A 19436-nucleotide genomic window follows, 5' to 3' on the forward strand; every position below is an offset into this window, starting at 1 on the left:
GCGTGGCTGTTTGTATGTACATGTGGGCATGGCTGTTTGTATTTACATGTGCACGTGGCTGTTTGTATTTGCATGTGGGCGTGGCTGTTTGTATTTACATGTGGGCATGGCTGTTTGTATGTACATGTGGGCATGGCTGTTTGTATTTACATGTGGGCATGGCTGTTTGTATTTACATGTGGGCATGGCTGTTTGTATTTGCATGTGGGCATGTATGTTTGTATGTACATGTGGGCATGGCTGTTTGTATTTGCATGTGGGCATGGCTGTTTGTATTTGCATGTGGGCATAGCTGTTTGTATGTACATGTGGGCATGGCTGTTTGTATTTACATGTGGACGTGGCTGTTTGTATGTACATGTGGGCGTGGCTGTTTGTATGTACATGCAGGCGTGGCTGTTTGTATGTACATGTGAGTAATGCTGTATTGTAATACGCGACTGCTATGAAGTATCGCTGACAGTATGCGTGTCCCTACAGATACACATAAACATGGGATCCATGTACTTCCCATTGCTCAGGTGGATTACAGCTCTATAGAAAGACCGGTCACATCAGACAGACCTGCAGAACAGGTTCTCTGGGAGGTGATGATGAATTGGGAGGGTAGCAGCTAGAGATGAGACTGGGACTGCTGACAGAGCCAGGAACACTTAGTAATATCTGGCTTGTATTAGGGTGAGAAACTGACAGAGGCAAAAACACCACACAGCATGCAGGTTAAAGGAACACTCCAGCCAAAAAAGTAAGCAGTTAAAATCTGACAGAACCGACAGGTTTTGGATTAGTCAATCTCTTCATGGGGGATTCTCCTGTTTTCTTTGTTTTAAAAGTGTTAACAGCAGTTTAATTATAGTAGTAGAATAAATAGTTATATACCAGCCAGCTTCTCTTCTCACGTGCACACTATTTTGGCAGTTAGACTTAGCAACTGCTGTTCAGGAAATGCTTTTGGAAACAAAGAAAACGGTGAGAATGAGGTAATGGACTAGTTCAAAACCTGTCGGTTCTGTCAGATTTTAACTGCTTACTTTTTTTGGTCGTAGTGGTCCTTTAAATCACAACTTCGGGACATTTTTAAGCTAAAGCCCAGTACTGCTTTGGACTTGTAATAAGATAATCACACGACACCATCTTCGGAGGTCCTATATCTGTTACAACCGCCCACTCCATGGACAACCCCAACATGAAATATTAAAGCCCCTTCCTCATATTTGACCCCCTTAACATTAACCCCTTCCTGATGCCTGTACCTAAAACCATCACATAACCATCTCTGAAGAGGACCTGGTCCCAGAGGCGCAGCTACTGGCAGAGACGACCCTGAAGTACAAGGGGCACAGGAGTGTGGGGAAGGGGTGGTTAAACACCTTACCCTCCCTCCCTCCAATACAAGGGCCTTCTGCGGAAGAGGTGTTGTTGTGACCAGTGGCCACACTTTTCTTGGGTGGGGAGAGTCATGGTGGCCACACTTGCTATGGGTTGAGGGTTTCTTGGTGGCCACACTTGCTATGGGCTGAGGGTACCATGGTGGCCACACTTGTTATGGGTGAGGGGTATCATGGTGGCCACACTTGCTATAGGTTGAGAATATTATGGTGGCCACACTTGTTATGGGTTGAGGGTATCTTGGTGGCCACACTTGTTATGGGTTGAGGGTATCTTGGTGACCACACTTGCTATGGGTTGAGGGTATCATGGTGGCCACACTTGCTATAGGTTGAGAGTATCATGGTGGCTACACTTGTTATGGGTTGAGCATATCTTGGTGGCCACACTTGTTATGGGTTGAGAATATTATGGTGGCCACACTTGTTATTGGTTGAGAGTATCATGGTGGCCACACTTGTTATTGGTTGAGCATATCTTGGTGGCCACACTTGTTATGGGTTGAGGGTATCTTGGTGACCACACTTGCTATGGGTTGAGGTTATCTTGGTGGCCACACTTGTTATGGGTTGAGGGTATCATGTTGGCCACACTTTTTATGGGTTGAGCGTATCTTGGTGACCACACTTGCTATGGGTTGAGGTTATCTTGGTGGCCACACTTGCTATGGGTTGAGGGTATCATGGTGGCCACACTTTTTATGGGTTGAGTGTATCTTGGTGGCCACACTTGCTATGGGTTGAGTGTATCTTGGTGGCCACACTTGCTATGGGTTGAGAGTATCTTGGTGGCCACACTTGTTACGGGTTGAGCGTATCTTGGTGGCCACACTTGCTATGGGTTGAGCGTATCATGGTGGCCACACTTGCTATGGGTTGTGGGTATCATAGTGGTCACACTTGCTATGGGTTGAGCATATCTTGGTGGCCACACTTGCTATGGGTTGAGCGTATCTTGGTGACCACACTTGCTATGGGTTGAGAGTATCTTGGTGGCCACACTTGCTATGGGTTGTGGGTATCATAGTGGTCACACTTGCTATGGGTTGAGCATATCTTGGTGGCCACACTTGCTATGGGTTGAGCGTATCTTGGTGACCACACTTGCTATGGGTTGAGTGTATCTTGGTGGCCACACTTGCTATGGGTTGAGTGTATCTTGGTGGCCACACTTGCTATGGATTGAGAGTATCATGGTGGCCACACTTGCTATGGGTTGAGTGTATCTTGGTGGCCACACTTGCTATGGGTTGAGTGTATCTTGGTGGCCACACTTGGTATGGGTTGTGGGTATCATAGTGGTCACACTTGTTACGGGTGAATTAAGTCATGGGGCTTGAGTTACAAAAAAGAGTGCTAACTGATAGCACAGACGTGCTATGTAGTTAACGCGTGAGGTGACGCATGCGCATCTTTGCGTGCACAAAGGCTTACGCCCGCGTGCTCACTAGCTTTTTCACGTGGTAACGCCAACGCCGTCTATTCACTTCTAATGTCCATGTGTATCACACGCTGTAGGCCTTGCTGAAATGAACACAGCAATGCACATGTGTGAACAAGGCCTTACTGTTAAAAAGAAGTAAAAAACAAACAAAAGAAGAACTTCCTGAGAACAGTGACACAGACAGCACTAAAACCTTGTTTAGGTTAACACTTGTTATGAGTAGAGGGTATCATGGTGGCCATGCATGCTTTGGGTTGAAGGTATCATGATGGCCACACTTGTTATGGGCTTAGAGTATCATTATGGCCACACTTGTTATGGGCTTAGAGTATCATTATGGCCACACTTGTTATGGGTGAGGGCAATCGTGGTGGCCACACTTGTTATGGATGAGGGTATCATGGTGACCACACTTGCTATGGGTAGAGGGTATCATGGTGACCACACTTGCTCTGGGTTGAGGATATCTTGGTGGTCCCACTTCTTATGGGTTGAGTGATGGGTTGAGGGTGTGATGATGACATTGAATAGGACAATGCAGTATACGCGGAAACCTCAGACAGCGCCGTCTATTCACTTCTAATGTCCATGTGTATCACACACTGTAGGCCTTGCTGAAATGAACACAGCAATGCACATGTGTGAACAAGGCCTTACTGTTAAAAAGAAGTAAAAAACAAACAAAAGAAGAACTTCCTGAGAACAGTGACACAGACAGCACTAAAACCTTGACATATGGCCTCATCGTCATCGGATATTTGCCCTCATATGCGCACAAAACTTTTTGCTGATGTTCCACTAATTGTGAGCCACGTTATGTGCTGTATAAATAGCACGAGGGTGAATAATACTCCTATTGTTTGCGGAGGCTGGTAAATATTGATAGAAAGGATTAACCTTTTATTCTGCACTGACCCGCATATTACATTAAGGATAATTATACTAAATGAAGCATTTCATGAAAGAATATAAGACAAACATATTCACACGTATATTCAGTTTCACTTGCTAAACACTGGTTACTGAATATACAGGGCCGGATTTCTGGGAAGGCCAGAAAGGCCACGGCATAGGGCGGTAAAATCAGATAAGATAAGTAGTGCGGCATGACTTTGAGAGAGAAGAGGTCATATGTCAAAGTAAATCATCTCTTCTGGTCCCGCAGTGCAGCCAGCCAGCAGGGGCTCTGCACTAATAGCTGAATTCCAGAGTTCCCCAATCCCTGCTTCTCTCTCTCACATTTCCTGGTGTGTTATAACAATCAGGATCAATCATAATGGTCACCTGATAATCCATTCCTCTGTATGATGGACATACAGATGATGTGAGAAATACCAGAGATTTACATTACAAAGCAGATAGAACTAAGTTCCGCTGAATTTTAATGCAGGCATTCACAAACATCAGTGAGCGCTGCTAGTCTCTTCACCTCTTTTACAGGTTTGACACTGACCCCAGCAGTCATTAATTACTTTATCTAACCCTAATTTATGTTTCTCTTTTTTTTTTTTTCCCTTAGCTAGCAGTGATCTCTTGTCAGCTTCAGTTAACTCTTTCCTGGCTCATTTTCTGTCCTTCAGTTCCTACCCGCTATGAGAACTGCAGGAATAAAAATGCTGTTTGCTTCCCTTTCATTGCTAAACTGCCACTTGAAAGGACACCTGAGCTGTTACTACCTCTATGCTAGTGTGTATGGTTTGGCATCCTTCTACTTTCCTGTAGCAGTAGAGCATTGTACCCTCTTAGCCATCAGCAAAAGCAGAGAGTTTTGAATCAGGATGATACCATTTATTGGCTTAAAAGAAAAAGAGTAAGCTTTCTGCTAACAAACCTTCTTCAGACTTTGTTCTTGTACACTGTCAATATGTTAGAGCACACCACCATATGTACATTCAGCATTCAAAAGAGATGCATAGATTTTTCAGCAAATATAAATAAATGTCATTCAGATGCTTTAAAGTGGAGCTGAACTCTTGCACAGGACAGAAGGAAAACAGAGAATGTACCATGTATGTATTTAGAGAGCCTGTCTAATTCCCCCTCCTCTGTGTCTAATCACCAGGGACGGATCAAGACCAAGTTGCGCCTGGGGCAAGGTCAGGTTTTGGCGCCTAAAGGTCAGGTCTTGGCGCCTAAACTGCCATTAATTATGCCGCCTTTTTAAGAATTCGACAAACTGCGCCTGGGGCAAGATACCCGCTCCCCCCCCCCCCCCTAGATCCGTCCCTGCTAATCACAAGGTGTAATTTATGTCTACACTGTGTCACCTGACTGCCACAACACCTAAGCTAATTTGAAAGCACAGGATGTTAAAAATGTGTCTGCTTCCATAAAAGCAGGAAGTAGACACACTGCAGATTTATTGCAGGATTTGTATCAGCTGTAACAAAGAAATGTTTTTCTTTAAAGGGAATGTCCAAGCAAAATAAAAAAAGTGAGTTTCACTTACCTGGGGCTTCTACCAGCCCCATGCAGCCATCCTGTGCCCTCGTAGTCACTCACTGCTGCTCCTGTCCCCCTCTGGCAGCTTGCCGACCTCGGAGGTCGGCAGGCCGCATTGCGTACATTTTTACGCATTCCCGCTAGTGCAGGAACATTAACACATACATTTTTACGCATTACTGGTTCAATGCGTAAAAATTTATGCATTGAACCAGTAATGCGTAAAAATGTATGTGTTAATGTTCCTGCACTAGCGGGGATGCGTAAAAATGTACGCAATGCGTCCCGCCGACCTCCGAGGTCGGCAAGCTGCCAGCAGGGGGCTGGAGCAGTGGTGAGTGACTACGAGGGCACAGGATGGCTGCATGGGGCTGGTAGAAGCCCCAGGTAAGTGAAACACTTTTTTTTATTTTGCTTGAACCTTCCCTTTAAAGGTTATGTTGTTGCATATCTTTTAGAGTAGAGAGGAAGTTCTGAGTTCAGGTCCACTCTAATTACAACAGATCGTCCAAAGTGGGTCTTGACAGGATGTTTGCTACTTAGCTGTTCTCTGTTTTGTATGGGCTTCTCTCCATTGCACTGCCACCTGTTTGTGGCTGTGACTGCAGCCAGTCACACAGAGGACAAAGAAGCAGCGCATGCTTTGGCCACTCGCGCTCCCTGTAATTTCTCGCTCCTGCCCAGATGTGCACAGCAACCGAGGCCGGTACAGTGTTATGCATTCTTGACAAGTACCGGTCATATATCAGCATCATTTCTCAAGTATGCATGCATTGCCCAGAACACTATCGGCTGCTATGCACATTCAGGCAGGAGCGCAAATTACAGGAATTATTAGTTGAATGGGGGGCAGAGCAGCACAACTGAAATGAGCCCATTCAATCCAATGATCGCTAGTCAGAGTGTTGGACAATATATATATATATATATATATATATATATGGTTTTTTTTTTGGGGGGGGGGGGCATTTGGTGACAGCACTGGAAAGCAGTGGCGGACACAGCCAGCAGTGGGCCCCTGTGCAAAATTGTAATTGTGGGCCCCCTATGACCTGCGGCGTGCTTAGCGCGCCGCGGCAAAATATGGGCGTGGCTACAACCTGCGGCGCGCGAAGCGCGCCGCGGCAAAGATTAGTGGACAGAACCTGCGGCGCGTAGCGCCGCGGCAAAAAAATGGGCGTGGCAATGACCGGATGAGGGCGGAGCTAACTGTAACTTAAAGCGAACCCGGGGTGAGGGTTTATTTCCTTTTAAACAATACTAGTTGCCTGGCGGCCCTGCTGATCTATTTGGCTGCAGTAATAAACTGAATTACACCAGCAACAAGCATGCAGCTAATCTTCTCAGTTCTGACAATATTGTCAGAAACCCCTGACCTGCTGCATGCTTGTTCAGGGTCTATGGTTGAAAGAATAAGAGGCAGAGGACCAGCACGGCAGCCAGGCAACTGGTATTGCTTAAAAGGAGAGAAATATGGCAGCCTCAATATTATTCTCACCTCAGGTTCCCTTGAAAAGTGCAACGCAAAGACAGTGGGCCCAAGTTTTGGTGACCCTTTCCCCAGAAAATTCACATAATTGTGCAGGTTTTCTCAAGAAAATACACATATATGCCCAGAAAATACGTGCAATCATGTCGGCAGATATGCCCAGAAAATACGTGCAATCATGTCGGCAGATATGCCCAGAAAATATGTGCAATCAAGTCGGCAGATATGCCCAGAAAATACGTGCAAACAAGTCGGCAGATATGCCCAGAAAATACGTGCAATCATGTCGGCAGATATGCCCAGAAAATACATGCAATCATGTCGGCAGATTTGCGAAGAAAATACATGCAATCATGTGGCAGACCTGCCCAGAACATACACCTGCTAATATAAATAAAACAAAAACATTTACTCACCTGCAGCAGCAGACCTCCTGTCCCAGCCTCCATCCGGCGCGCAGCTCCCATGGGTGGTTGGGTGGATAGGTAGCCTAGTGGGTGGGTGAGTGGGTGGGTGGGTTGGTAGCCTGGTTGAGTGGGTGGGTTGGTAGCCTGGTGGGTGGGTGGGTAGGTAGCCTGGTGGGTGGGTGGGTAGGTAGCCGGGTGGGTAGGTAGCCTGGTGGGTGGGTGGGTAACTAGCCCGGTAGGTAGGTAGGTAGCCCGGTGGGTGGGTAGGTAGGTAGCCTGGTGGGTGCGTGGGTAGCCGGGTGGGTGGGTAGATAGCCTGGTGGGTGGGCTGGTAACTAGCCCGGTAGGTAGCCGGGTGGGTGGTTAAGTAGGTAGCCGGGTGGGTGGTTAGGTAGGAAGCCTGGTGGGTGGGTAGCCGGGTGGGTGGGTAGGTAGGTAGCCGGGTGGGTGGTTAGGTAGGTAGCCGGGTGGGTAGGTAGGAAGCCTGGTGGGTGGGTAGGTAGCCGGGTGGGTAGGTAGGTAGCCGGGTGGGTAGGTAGGAAGCCTGGTGGGTGGGTAGGTAGCCTGGTGGGTGGGTAGGTAGGTAGCCTGGTGGGTGGGTAGGTAGCCTGGTGGGTAGGTAGGTAGCCGGGTGGGTAGGTAGGAAGCCTGGTGGGTGGGTAGGTAGCCTGGTGGGTGGGTAGGTAGGTAGCCTGGTGGGTGGGTAGGTAACCTGGTGGGTGGGTTGGTAACTAGCCCGGTAGGTAGCCGGGTGGGTGGTTAGGTAGGTAGCCAGGTGGGTGGTTAGGTAGGTAGCCGGGTGGGTGGTTAGGTAGGTAGCCGGGTAGCCGGGTGGGTGGGTAGGTAGCCTGGTGGGTGGGTTGGTAACTAGCCCGGTAGGTAGCCGGGTGGGTGGTTAGGTAGGTAGCCGGGTGGGTGGTTAGGTAGGTAGCCGGGTAGGTAGGTAGGTAGCCGGGTGGGTAGGTAGCCGGGTGGGTAGGTAGCCGGGTGGGTGGTTAGGTAGTTGAGTGGGTGGTTAGGTAGGAAGCCTGGTGGGTGGGTAGGTAGCCGGGTGGGTGGTTAGGTAGTTGGGTGGGTGGTTAGGTAGGAAGCCTGGTGGGTGGGTAGGTAGCCGGGTGGGTAGGTAGGTAGGAAGCCTGGTGGGTGGTTAGGTAGTCGGGTGGGTAGGTAGGTAGCCGGGTGGGTAGGTAGCCGGGTGGGTAGCTATCCGGGTGGGGGGCCCGACTCCTATCCTCCCTCCCTCCCTTCCTTCCTCACCTCGGGGGGCCCCCTCCCGATATGCGCGGCGGGAGAGTGAGCGGCAAATGCAGGAAGTCTTCAGGGCTCTCCAGGCATCCGCTAGAGGCCCAGCCGCTGAGTCTCCAATATGTCTCCAACTGGAGACATATTGGAGACCAAGCGGCTGGGCCTCTAGCGGATGCCTGGAGAGCCCTTCCTGCATTTGCCGCTCGCTCGCTCTCCCGCCGCGCATATCGGGAGGGGGCCCCCGAGGTGAGGGAGGGAGGGAGGATAGGAGTCGGGGGGCCCCCGGGAATAAAATAATAAAAAAAAAAAAAATATTAAAAAAAAAAAAAAAAAAAGTACTTAATGCCATGGGCCCCTGAAGAAAACGGAACTTCAGGGGCCCTCGTGCGGCGGCACGGCCTGCACGGCCGTATGTCCGCCCCTGCTGGAAAGTACAAATCCGGCCCTGCCTGCAAGATGATTTAGATGCACTACATAGCTCCCAACTGTCCCTTTTTCGGAGGGACAGTCCCTTTTTGGGAGCTCTGTCCCTCTTTCACCCTCATTTGTCCCTCTTTCAGGACTTTGTCCCTCTTTCTATGTAAATATATATATTTCTATACTAAAAATGTCTTTCATTGACTCTAAACTTTATTCCCAACCTTTAAATTGATATATTACTAATTTTAAAATGTTACTATGAAGGAAAATGAACCAGGATAGAGAGGACCAATGTGGTTTGAATTTTAAAAACAACATATTTTTCTTATGATATCTTTATGGTATGCGTGACTCAGGGTGTGGTGGGGGCGTGATCAGGGGTGTGGCAAAGGCGTGGCTTAAGTGTCCCTTTTTCTCATCTCAAAAAGTTGGGAGGTATGGCACTATTCCCCTTCCAAATCTAGCACCCTACCCCCACTCCCTTGTGATGCCAAATGCTATTCATACAGTACCCAATACAATCCCTCCAATGCTATTACTATCTCCTCATTTCCTACAACTAGGAAGTCTTTAGCATAATTCCCTGGAGTTTAATTCTAACTCCCCCATAACACTAAGCATATCTCCGTCTTTCCATTGTGCTAAATCAGGAGACAGGAACTTTTTTGTCTGAGAGAGCCATAAACGCCACATATTTTAAAATGTAATTCCGTGAGAGCCATACAATATGTTTCAAACTGCGACAGTAGGGCTCACGTCCTTGTTGCCATGGTGATGTGTATACAGTTGATCCGCCGGGCAGCGGAAGTGTCAGACACGTCTTCAGCTTCACTTGGGTTTCAGCATCAGCAACACCAGCAATTTCCCCCGAGAGCCAGACAGGAGAAATACCGACTAACCGCTTGTACAATTAGCTAGCTGCCTTGGAGGTTGATTCACTTTGTAGAACGAGATCCAAGCACTTTGATTGTCCCAATAGGCTGCCAGTCACTTGACAGACAACCTATTGGGCCAAAGAGCAGGGATCTCGTCCTACAAAGTCACTGGATCTGACAGGGTCCAGAGTGGGACAATTGGAGCAGACGTTCATTTTGGGGGGAGAGCGAGTAAGTTAGTAGTGCATGCTACAGCAGTAGCGTGCCTACTTTGAAAATTGTATTTGCGCTGCCACACTGAGCTGCGCTGCTTGTAGTGAATCAACCCCTACTGATCTGTCTGTGAGCCAGATGTAGCCATCAAAAGAGCCGCATCTGACTCCCGAGCCATAGATTACCCCCTCCCCCCCCCCCATTTTGCAAACAACCCCTCTCACCCTGGCCACTGCTACTTTAGACAGCTCCCATCAGGTTTTGGGCAACCTCCACCGGAGAGATAGACACAGGAACTCTTTCTTCCCCTCTGCTGTCAACCTCTTGAACTCCACCCACCCACTCCCCCCCACCAGCCCCCTCCCCCTTAGGTTCATGGACTAGTTGCCGATATGGAGAATATGTTTGCAAGGCGCTGTAACTGCACTGCACCTTACTGTGTTACTTACTAACTCTTTGGTGTTTAGTCTCCACGGACTGTTATTATTATTGTGTTGTATTGTATATTGCAAATATGGGCCTTGATTCACAAAGCCGTGCTAATGCCTAACACGGCCGTGCTATGCGTGTAGCGCGCAATGTTTTACACGCGCACAGGTTTGGGCACACTAACAAAGCTCTTCGCATGTTAACACGGTGACAATGTGCGCATTGTGCCACGTTAACACGTGGAGAGCTTAGTTAGCACGAGTGTAAACCTGTGTGCGCCTAAAACTTTGCACGAGTAACATTGCGCGCTACACGCATAGCGCGGCCGTGTTATGCATTAGCACGGCTTTGTGAATCAAAGCCATGGTGTGCCGAGCTCTGTATGTGCCAAACTGAATTCCAGCATGAACCAGTCATGCTTGACTAAATAAATGATTCTGGTTCTCCTACAGGACTTCTGTCGCTCACAACATGTTAAGGACCACTATTGCGAAAATCGTAACAGTTTAAATACATCTACACACATTCAAATATGAAGTCAATTTCTTCCAGAGTAAAATGAGATGTAAATTACTTTTCTCCCATGTTGCTGTCACTCACAGTAGGTAATGGAAATCTGACAGAACCGACAGGTTTTGGACTAGCCCATCTCCTCATAGTGGGTTCTCAGGGTTTTCTTTATTTTCAAAAGCACTTAGCAAATGGCTGTTGCTCCATCCAACTTCAAAAAAAAGTGTGAAGTCAGCAGGAAGGCTGGCCAACATCTTTGTATATAAATCCTTTTCAAGGAGTGTCTTTATAAAGAATAAGGGTCATGCAGAGAATCCCCCATGAAGAGATGGACTAACCCAGAACCTGTCGGTAATGTCAGATTTCTACTACCTACTGTAAGTGACAGCAACATAGGAGAAAAGTAATGTATGGCTCATTTTACTCTGGAAGAAGTGTACTTCTTATTTGTATGTGTTTGCATGTATTTTAAATGTTACATTTTTTTGCGATAGTGGTCCTTAAAGGGAACCTGAGGTGAGAGTGATATGGATGCTGCCATATTTATTTCCTTTTAAACAATACCAGTTGCCTCATAGTCCTGCTGATCTCTTTGGCTGCAGTAGTGTCTGAATCACACACCCGAAACAAGCATGCCGGTAATCCAGTCACACTTCAGTCAAACTTCTGATCTGCTGCATGCTTGTTCAGGGGCTGTGGCTAAAGGATTAGAGGCAGAGGATCAGTAGGACAGCCAGGAAACTGGTATTGTTTAAAAGGAAACAAATATCAGCCTCGCTCTCACCGCGGGTTCCCTTTGCCTTGCACTATGTTCCTCTGTTACTGAACAGACACTGATCGCATCACAAATCAGGATAAATGGGGCATTCCTTTTTGGCACCATCCAGCCTTCAGTTGCACCAACCACCACACCCATCCCTTATGCCAATCATTGCCATTGGTTGGTGTGCTCAGGGGTGTAACTAGAAATCACTGGCCCCCCTGCAACACTTTGGATTGGGCCCCCTCCCCCCCCCCCCCCCCCCCCCCCCGCCCTCGCTTTCTGAACAGGTAAACTGAGAACCAATGTGAGGCTGCATTTCCACTTGTGCAGTGCGGAATCGCCGGGAAATCACAGCAGACGAAATAGCATGCGGGTCCGATTTTGCATGCATTTTTTCCCGCGATTTCGCATGCGATTTCGCATAGGGTAGTAGGTATGCGATTTTAACCATGCCACTGCCTGTGTAAATTAACATTACCTCCTATGCGAAATCGCATGCGAAATCGCGGGAAAAAACGCATGCCAAAACCGCATGTGATTTTCCTATTAGATACATTGTATGCGATTCGCTTAGCGGCGTGCGGGGAGCGAATTCTGACGGCTCTGCCGTGCAGATTTTCCCCGTACACAAAAACGCTCCACACAACGCACAAGTGGAAACAGGCCCATCCACTTGTATTGGCTGTGCGAATCCGCATGCGGACAACGCATGCGGATTTGCTATAGTGGAAATGAGCCCTGAATCAATTGGCTAGTTAAAGGGAACCAGAGAGGATTCAATATACATACCTGGGGCTTCCTCCAGCCCCATACGCACGGATCGCTCCCACGCCGCCGTCCTCCGCTGCCTGGATCCGCCGCCACCGGGTCCCGTCATTGCCGCGAGTCGGCAAGTCGGCCGGCGGACGCGGCCAATTCTCCGCATTACAGGGTGCTCTCTCTCCATACAGATACGCATGTGGCTGCCTATGCCGCATGCGTACATGTATGGAGGGAGCCCCTGTGATGCGGACAATTGGCCGCGTCCGCCGGAAGTGACCGGCCCGGTACCGGCGGATCCAGGAAGCTGAGGACGGCGGCGTGGGAGCGATTCAGGCTTATGGAGCTGGAAGAAGCCCCAGGTATGTATAAAATAATTTTCTTTTTTCAACCCCCCCATTCCTCTCTGGTTCCCTTTAACACTTGAATGTGTTTCCTCCATGCAGATAAAAACAGACAGCAGTGAAGCACTGAAGGCATTTTCTCTATCATTAGCTTCTGTGATAAAAGGTGCATGTTTTCATGCATCCAGACACACATGGGCTATCATTCATGAAAGTGTTGTCGGTAACAAAAGTTAGTGCGGGAAAACACAGCTGTCGGTATTTCAGGCTTCTGGGTGGTCATTCATAAAAATGTTTCTAGTTGCGGTAGGAGTGCGGAGATATCCCGCTGTAGGCTAGCATTAGGCTGTCGGTAGGCATGCGGAAACAGGAGAAGCTGACCGAGTCCCTCCATGCGGTGTTCTCTCTGCTGCTGCTTGGGAGGTCTGTCCCATTCACTTACATGTACTCCGCATGCTTATCGCTACATCCAGGGGAGCGGTAATCCCCGTCCGCATACCGCTTGCGTAACTTTTTATGAATTTACATTTTGTTACATTTCCGCATAGAATCACCACACAATGCGGTAATTTATTGCTCTGCTCGGAAATGTTAGCTTCGCATGCGGAAACAGCTTTTATGAATACACATTTTGCTCAGTGGTTGGTAAAGTCGGCTGTTTTTAGCATTTCCGCATGCGGGAACGCTTTATGAATGATAGCCATGGTGTGCAGAAAATGAATACAGAAAACCGACAGTCGAGTGTGCCCCCTGCCTCAGCTTATTACACTCACTCTGTCCATCTCTGCTGGAGCAGAACTGGCTCTGCAGACTTCTCCAGTATCAAGAAGGTTGAGGGGTGAGTATGTGCACCCTATGGAAAGAAACACAGAGATAACGGGAGCCCAGATGGTGCAGTACGTCACAGAGATTGATGAATGAATTAAATGGTGTTGAAATAATGCTCCCAGAAGGGCAACCGACCACTGCAGACAGGTGGAGATGCACAAACCCGACTCCACTCGGGGTACCAGGAGACCTGGCAAAGGTCGCTCTCTTGAAAAACTCTTACACACTTGCAAACTAGGTAGTGTCAGAGACCACCAGTGGTCAGGTGTAGGAGCCCCCCACGGATGGGGTGAGACACAGTAAAAAGGGATAAAATACACTAAAAGCAACTAAAATATAAATAAATGAGGTTGCTTACCTCAATGATGACACAACCATATAGGAACGGATATTTATTAGTAAAAAAAAAAAAGCACAGGCAACGCGTTTCGTGGGAACTCACCCACTTCCTCAGGCTAAATAAAGTGCCACTAAATACCTTGAGAGGCGCCTTGAATCCGGCTACCGGATTTTTTCACCATTGGTGCAGTGGCTCTTACTTTTTCTACCTTGAATCCGGCTACCGGCATTTAGTGGCACTTTATTTGGCCTGAGGAAGTGGGTGAGTGGGATCGGTTGAAAAGGGCGCCCGAGCTGCCTGTATGAAAAGGGCGCCGCCATAGACATCAATGTTATTTCTGGAAATATGGGCTACAAGGTGTAGAAAAGGGCGCCCGAGATTTGATATAGGCTACAAGTGGGCTCCCCTTTGTAGCCCATATTTTTTCGGCTACAAGGTTTTCAGCTACAAGCGGGCTCCCCTTTGTAGCCCATATTTTTTTTCGGCTACAGTAAGGTGCCCCTCTGTAGCCCATATTATTGACTTTTTTTCTAGCCGAAGTTTGTATATGGGCTACAAGCTCTGGAAGCCGAATTATTTCATTCCCCCACTATCCATGGCGGCCTGGAGGGGGAATAGTAATTAACACATCCCGGAGTTTTTTTCTAGCCGAAGTTTGTATATGGGCTACAAGCGCTGGAAGCCGAATTATTTCATTCCCCCACTATCCATGGCGGCCTGGAGGGGGAATAGTAATTAGCACATCCCGGAGTATTTTTGTAGCCGAAGTTTTTATATGGGCTACACCAAGCGCCTTTTTTGTAGCCGAAGTTTATATGGGCTACACCAGGCGCCTTTTTTGTAGCCGAAGTTGGTATATATATGAGCTCCACCAGGCGCCCTTTTTTACCGGCGCCCTTTTCATGTAGACCCGGGTGAGTTCCCACGAAACGCGTTGCCTGTGCCTTTTTTTTACTAGTAAATATCCATTCCTATATGGTTGTGTCATCATTGAGTTATTTTAGTTGCTTTTAATGTATTTTATTCACCTTGGGCGCCTCTTTATCCCTTTTCTCCAGTATCACTACAGTACAAAGGACTTGGGGAGGGGTAGAGAGGCTGGGGGCTGGGCGCTGTACACAAGACCCTGCTGCACACTGAATAGGGGCTACAAATCGTTGTCTACAAAACTTTGTATGATTCCTTATCAGTGGCTGAGCAGATGCAGTCATTAGAACAATTGTGCAGACAGCAGAAATGTTTTTTCTCTCCGTGCCCTTAGTTGTCAGTCTCTCAATATGAGGCCCACTGTGGCTTCTGGGCCCACCTGCGGATGCATCCCTTGCAGGGTCTATTGTTACGCCCCCTGCACCCACTGCTGGTGCTACCCTGTGGCTTGTAGCTAAAACACCATACATTCTGCTAAACGTGTCACACCTGTGATAGTGGAAGCCAATGTACATGATTTATTTACGGATTAAATTAGAACTTTAATTTATTGTCATTTGAATTGCAACAGGAATTTGTGTCCTTTAAGGTGGAACTAATCACAGAACTTCCTCTCTGTGCTAAAAGATTAGCCACAACATGATAACAAAACACCTTCCTAAACTTCATCCAGAGTTTTAGAACTCTGCTAAAGCAAAGGGTAGAGTCGATATTCAAAAATGAATTTCCAGAATTGATATAGCTGTGGTTTATTAAAGTGGGATACACTACAGAGGGAAATGTAATTAATAAATATATATATATATATATATATATATATATATATATATATATATAAAAAGTAAAACACTCACCAAAAAATTATTACTCAAAGTGTCAAGTGTCAGGACTGAGTCAGCCACTTACATACCTGATATTTAACTCTTTCAGGCAGAGAAAGAAAAAAAAGGAACACAGCATAGTTATCTGTGTGCTAGGCACTGTACATACACGTCTATCATCATGTCACATGTCACTTCGGGTATCCTTTAACCTCCTTGGCGGTTAATTTTTTTTTTTAAAATGTGCAAAAAACCTTTTTTTTGTATTTTTTTGTTTCATGTAAAGCTACCAGAGTGGTAGCTACATGAAACACCACTAGAGGGCGCATGTGGCCTTCTAGTGCGATCGTCGCCGGCATCAATAGCAAACAGGGGAGCGCGTATATAACGCGTTCCCCTGTTTGGCTTCTCCTGTCGCCATGGCGACGATCGGCATGACGTCATGGACGTCAGCCGACGTCCTGACGTCATGCGCACTCGATCCAGCCCATAGCGCTGCCCGGAACTCATTGGTCTGGGCAGCGCAGGGCTCTGGCGGGGGGGGGGGGCCCTCTTTCGCCGCTGCGTGCGGGCGATCGCCGCAGAGCGGCGGCGATCGAGCTGTGCGCGCGGCTAGCAAAGTGCTGGCACAGCACTTTGAATGGGGCGAATCGCCCCAGCAGGCCCTGAGAAATCCTCCGGCGCGGCATAGCCCGAGCTCAGCTCGGGCTTACCGCCAGGGAGGTTAAGTGCTTTTGAAAACAGAACTGTATTTGACCCAGTGGGTTAAATAGCTCAGAGAAGCTCTTTTGCATAGACTGAAGTTTTTTCTTTAACTCTTCCTGTACTGGAAAACAATATGAGACTCTTTACTTTGCTACTAAAGTTCTATTTCTTAGCTGGACTACACATACAATGCACTATCTTATAAGTTTATTTTCACTTCAGGTTTGCTTTAAGACAAAAAAGATACATTATATCATTCAAATACTTATTTTAGGCACCTGTGTGAGATCTACAAGAGGCTAGATGTGACAGAATGAGGCACCTATGTAACAGCGAGTATTCATAGACAGCCTGTATAACAGCGAGTACTCATAGACAATCTGTGTAACAACGAGTACTCATAGACAGCCTGTGTAACAGCGAGTACTCATAGACAGCCTGTGTAACAGCGAGTACTCATAGACAGTCTGTGTAACAGCGAGTACTCATAGACAGTCTGTGTAACAGCGAGTACTCATAGACAGTCTGTGTAACAGCGAGTACTCATAGACAGCCTGTGTAACAGCGAGTACTCATAGACAGTCTGTGTAACAGCGAGTACTCATAGACAGTCTATGTAACAGCGAGTACTCATAGACAGCCTGTGTAACAGCGAGTACTCATAGACAGCCTGTGTAACAGCGAGTACTCATAGGCCTAGTGCACACCAGAGCGTTTCGGCTGCGGTTTGCGATCCGCTTGCGGGTGCGGATCCGCTTGGGTAATGTATTTCAATGGGCTGGTGCACACCAGAGCGGGAGGCGTTTTGCAGAAACGCATACTCCCGGGCTGCTGCAGATTTTGGATTGCGGATGCGTTTCTGCCTCAATGTTAAGTATAGGAAAAACGCAAACCGCTCTGAAAAACGGCACTTCAGAGCGGTTTGCCAGGCATTTTTTGTTACAGTAGCTGTTCAGTAACACCTTTACTATAACAATATATGAAATCTACTACACCAAAAACGCTTCCCAAAACCGCAAAACGCTAGCTGAAACGCTACAGAAAAAGAAGAAAAAGCGTTTAAAAATCTGCTAGCATTTTGCGGATTTGCTAGCGGTTTTTGGTGTGCACCAGGCCATAGACAGTCTGTGTAACAGCGAGTACTCATAGACAGCCTGTGTAACAGCGAGTACTCATAGACAGCCTGTGTAACAGCGAGTATTCATAGACAGCCTGTGTAACAGCGAGTACTCATAGACAGCCTGTGTAACAGCGAGTACTCATAGACAGTATGTGTTACAGCGAGTACTCATAGACAGTCTGTGTAACAGCGAGTACTCATAGACAGTCTGTGTAACAGTGAGTACTCATAGACAGCCTGTGTAACAGCGAGTACTCATAGACAGTCTATGTAACAGCGAGTACTCATAGACAGCCTATGTAACAGTGAGTACTCATAGACAGCCTGTGTAACAGCGGGGACTCATAGACAGTCTGTGTAACAGCGAGTACTCATAGACAGTCTGTGTAACAGCGAGTACTCATAGACAGTCTATGTAAAAGCGAGTACTCATAGACAGCCTGTGTAACAGCGAGTACTCATAGACAGTCTATGTAACAGCGAGTACTCATAGACAGTCTGTGTAACAGCGAGTACTCATAGACAGCCTGTGTAACAGCGAGTACTCATAGACAGTCTGTGTAACAGCGAGTACTCATAGACATCCTGTGTAACAGAGAGTACTCATAGACAGTCTGTGTTACAGCGAGTACTCATAGACAGTCTATGTAACAGCGAGTACTCATAGACAGCCTATGTAACAGTGAGTACTCATAGACAGCCTGTGTAACAGCGAGTACTCATAGACAGTCTGTGTTACAGCGAGTACTCATAGACAGTCTGTGTAACAGCGAGTACTCATAGACAGTCTATGTAACAGCGAGTACTCATAGACAGCCTGTGTAACAGCGAGTACTCATAGACAGTCTATGTAACAGCGAGTACTCATAGACAGTCTGTGTAACAGTGAGTACTCATAGACAGTCTGTGTAACAGCGAGTAGTCATAGACAGTCTATGTAACAGCGAGTACTCATAGACAGCCTGTGTAACAGCGAGTACTCATAGACAGTCTGTGTAACAGCGAGTACTCATAGACAGTCTATGTAACAGCGAGTACTCATAGACAGTCTATGTAACAGCGAGTACTCATAGACAGTCTGTGTAACAGCGAGTACTCATGGACAGCCTGTGTAATAGTGAGTACTCACAGACAGTCTGTGTAACAGCGAGTACTCATAGACAGTCTGTGTAACAGCGAGTACTCATTGACAGCCTGTGTAACAGCGAGTACTCATAGACAGTCTGTGTAACAGCGAGTACTCATGGACAGCCTGTGTAATAGCGAGTACTCACAGACAGTCTGTGTAACAGCGAGTACTCATAGACAGTCTGTGTAACAGCGAGTAGTCATAGACAGTGTATGTAACAGCGAGTACTCATAGACAGTCTGTGTAACAGCGAGTACTCATTGACAGCCTGTGTAACAGCGAGTACTCATAGACAACCTGTGTAACAGAGAGTACTCATAGACAGCCTGTGTAACAGAGAGTACTCATAGACAGAGAATTCCTCAGCTGTGTCCCTGGGGTTATACTTACGGCTCTGTTCTCCCTCCGCCTAGGCAGCCCAGGATCAGTAGCGCACACAGCAGCGTTCTCCCCCCCAGGTACATGATGCTGGCAGGAGAAGTCTGATCTCCTCTCTGCTTTATATACTCCCTGATCCCTGCTTATTATAGGGCTCCCCTCCCAGGGCTGGAGCAATAACATTTGCATTATTTCCCAACGTCATGATTAGCAGGTAGGAAGAGAGGAGATGTTTACAGGGAGTGTCGCTCCTCCACAGACTCCAGGAAGATCCTCCGGCTTAATTCGGTACAATCGCTGCGTAGCTGATGTATCCGGGCTGCAGGGGAATTCCCTCCATATCTGGGGAAAAACTCAGGGACGTTCCCTCCGGATCGGAGAAAAAAACTCAGCGCTATCCCTGGAGATCTTCCCAGCCCAAGGATTATTGGCAAACCCTTATTTCAGCATGCTTACTGTG

General features: G+C 47.5%; 1 protein-coding gene across 1 annotated transcript in view; it reads right to left on the reverse strand.

The window, feature by feature from the left end:
* The window catches only part of LOC137536060 (ovostatin-like), a 148153-nt gene extending 129055 nt beyond the window's left edge, over positions 1-19098 (reverse strand). Inside the window, exon 1 of the mRNA XM_068258032.1 lies at positions 18989-19098. Coding sequence (XP_068114133.1) covers positions 18989-19062 — 74 coding nt within the window. The 5' untranslated portion in view covers positions 19063-19098. The remainder of the gene's footprint in view (positions 1-18988) is intronic.
* Positions 19099-19436: the final 338 nt, after the last annotated feature.

The sequence above is a fragment of the Hyperolius riggenbachi genome, chromosome 10 (genome assembly GCF_040937935.1).
Source record: "Hyperolius riggenbachi isolate aHypRig1 chromosome 10, aHypRig1.pri, whole genome shotgun sequence".
In the NCBI taxonomy this organism is placed as follows: Eukaryota; Metazoa; Chordata; class Amphibia; order Anura; family Hyperoliidae; genus Hyperolius; species Hyperolius riggenbachi.